This window comes from Aphanomyces invadans (assembly GCF_000520115.1).
Source record: "Aphanomyces invadans strain NJM9701 unplaced genomic scaffold supercont1.62, whole genome shotgun sequence".
Classification (NCBI taxonomy): domain Eukaryota; phylum Oomycota; class Saprolegniomycetes; order Saprolegniales; family Verrucalvaceae; genus Aphanomyces; species Aphanomyces invadans.
In genome coordinates this window covers 301,527-303,443 of record NW_008580207.1, presented here as the reverse complement: position 1 = coordinate 303,443, position 1,917 = coordinate 301,527, and the positions used below count along the sequence as shown (strand labels likewise).

At 51.2% G+C, this 1,917-nt stretch overlaps 1 protein-coding gene across 1 annotated transcript; it reads left to right on the top strand.

Annotated features, from left to right (window-relative positions):
- Positions 1-810: 810 nt before the first annotated feature.
- Positions 811-1,238, top strand: H310_14199 (hypothetical protein; the record flags this gene model as incomplete). Its single annotated transcript, XM_008882008.1, has 2 exons — positions 811-1,036; positions 1,138-1,238. The coding sequence occupies 2 exons, from the start codon at positions 811-813 to the stop codon at positions 1,236-1,238; spliced, it is 327 nt and encodes a 108-aa protein (XP_008880230.1).
- Positions 1,239-1,917: the final 679 nt, after the last annotated feature.

The following is a 1,917-nucleotide window of genomic DNA, read 5'->3' as shown; positions in this document are numbered from 1 at the left end:
ATCCTACGTCAGCAACTTCACCCTAACAGTTGCACTCCAGTGTCCGGTCGACAGGTTGACACCGCTGTCGCATCGAGATGCGACACCTCCGGTCGCTCTTTCCTCCCAAACGTTTGGCGGCTCTTCGACGCGCCTTCTGCAGCGCAATTGCGACTGTTGCGTCGTCTTGATTCAGTGCCGTCAAAACACCCTACATGTCAGCTCGCATGGCTTGTTGGATGGAAGTCTTTGCGGTGTACAAATTCCCCGTTCACTACCTGCCAATTACAGACAACGTCCTTATATACGAACACTCTTGGCGTAAAATGGCTAGACCTTGTATCAGTCAGCTTCATCCCCTCAGATCTTCACGATAACATCCCCACGACTACTCCCATGATGCAGGGATTTCGGCTCTGAGCACCCTCTTCGTCGCTGAGTCTCAATTACCTCGGCACCATAACCTTAACGTCCGGTCCTTGCGAAGTCAAGGCAGTAGGTGGAGCCACGACGATGAATCGACGAGGTTGGACTCGGAATGAGATGCAATAGCCTGTTTATTTTTCCACCTGTTATCATGTTTAACAGCAACAATACTCGGAGCTGCCTCGTGATGACTCGCCTGATGGAGAACGCTTGCGATCGCGTAACCGTGATGAACACTTACGTGGGCGCCGCCAGGAACGACGCGACGTGGCAAATCCCTTACGTTCTCACAGAACACGGCAGCCTCGCCCAGTTGACGCGTGGCAACCACCGCTTAGTGGGTACGAGTCTACCCCTGCGCAAAACGATGAACAGGCGCCGGTGACATCCGTGGAAGACTCCGGAATGGCAGCTGCGGTCGATGGAGCAGCTGTAGCAGCCGAAGAGGCTGAAGATTTTACCGCAGGTTCAAGCAACTATCTCATGAACGACGTCGACTTGGGTAGTGACTACGGGTATGGCCACGATCAAGAGTGGAACCTTCCAGCCATCCCACAACCTCCGAACTTCGAGGGATTGCCTTATGTGCGCGAGAACGAAAAGTACTTGACGCCGATCAATACCCTACGATGTACGGAATCGTGTCCCTTTGTGATGCCCGTGGATGGCTGCATAGATCAGTTCTCGAAGCGACGGATCACTATGTTTGACCTCAAGAATATTTGTTGGTAGCTGCCTTTCCGAGTTGGCATGGAGTTTTGGACGCCGATTCCAGAGTTGGTCGTATGCTGGGCGACTTTATGCGTGTGCTCGAGCAAGACCGCCAAGAATAGCTGCTCCACCAAGAGGGCAAGGTCGCTACACTATCTGACCACTGGCAAGGAGCGGCGCTATTCTCCAGTGCAAATGAATTATTTACGCAGCGAACCCGCAGAAGTTCGACAGCTACGGGAGGATCATTCTGAAACAATACCCTGAAGACATCCTCAAATCCAGGATTATGTCGCGCAGGCAAATCAATTCAGATATCAGACATTCATTTGCCCTGAGATTCCTGAACCGTCTGCTCTAGGATTGCGATACATGGCTAACTTGGGATTTCCACAATGATCGGGAGGTCCTGGTTGTCGAAGTCTTCCAATACTACATGTTTGGCGAGCATTTGTGCATCGCGTGTCTTCAATGCCCTAGTTGCTGGAGATGCACCACTAAAGTCGAAAACCGACAGATCACCCAGATCAGCTTTTGCAATACAGGGCACCCTGTATTGCAAATGTTGTCTAAGCCTTCGGTCGAAAACTCTAGTGATTCCATGACTGGTCGCCTCAGAGTGAAATTCAATCCCGATCGGACGTTCACGTACTTCAACACTAAGGGCACATTTTCTGTCAGGATAACCAGCTCGGGCAGGAGCATGAGCTTGAATAGCGACAACAATCCACCGCCAAAACCTTCAATAACTTGTAGTAGACAACTCCTTCTCCTGAAGGGTCATGTGAGAAAGCTTGGTAT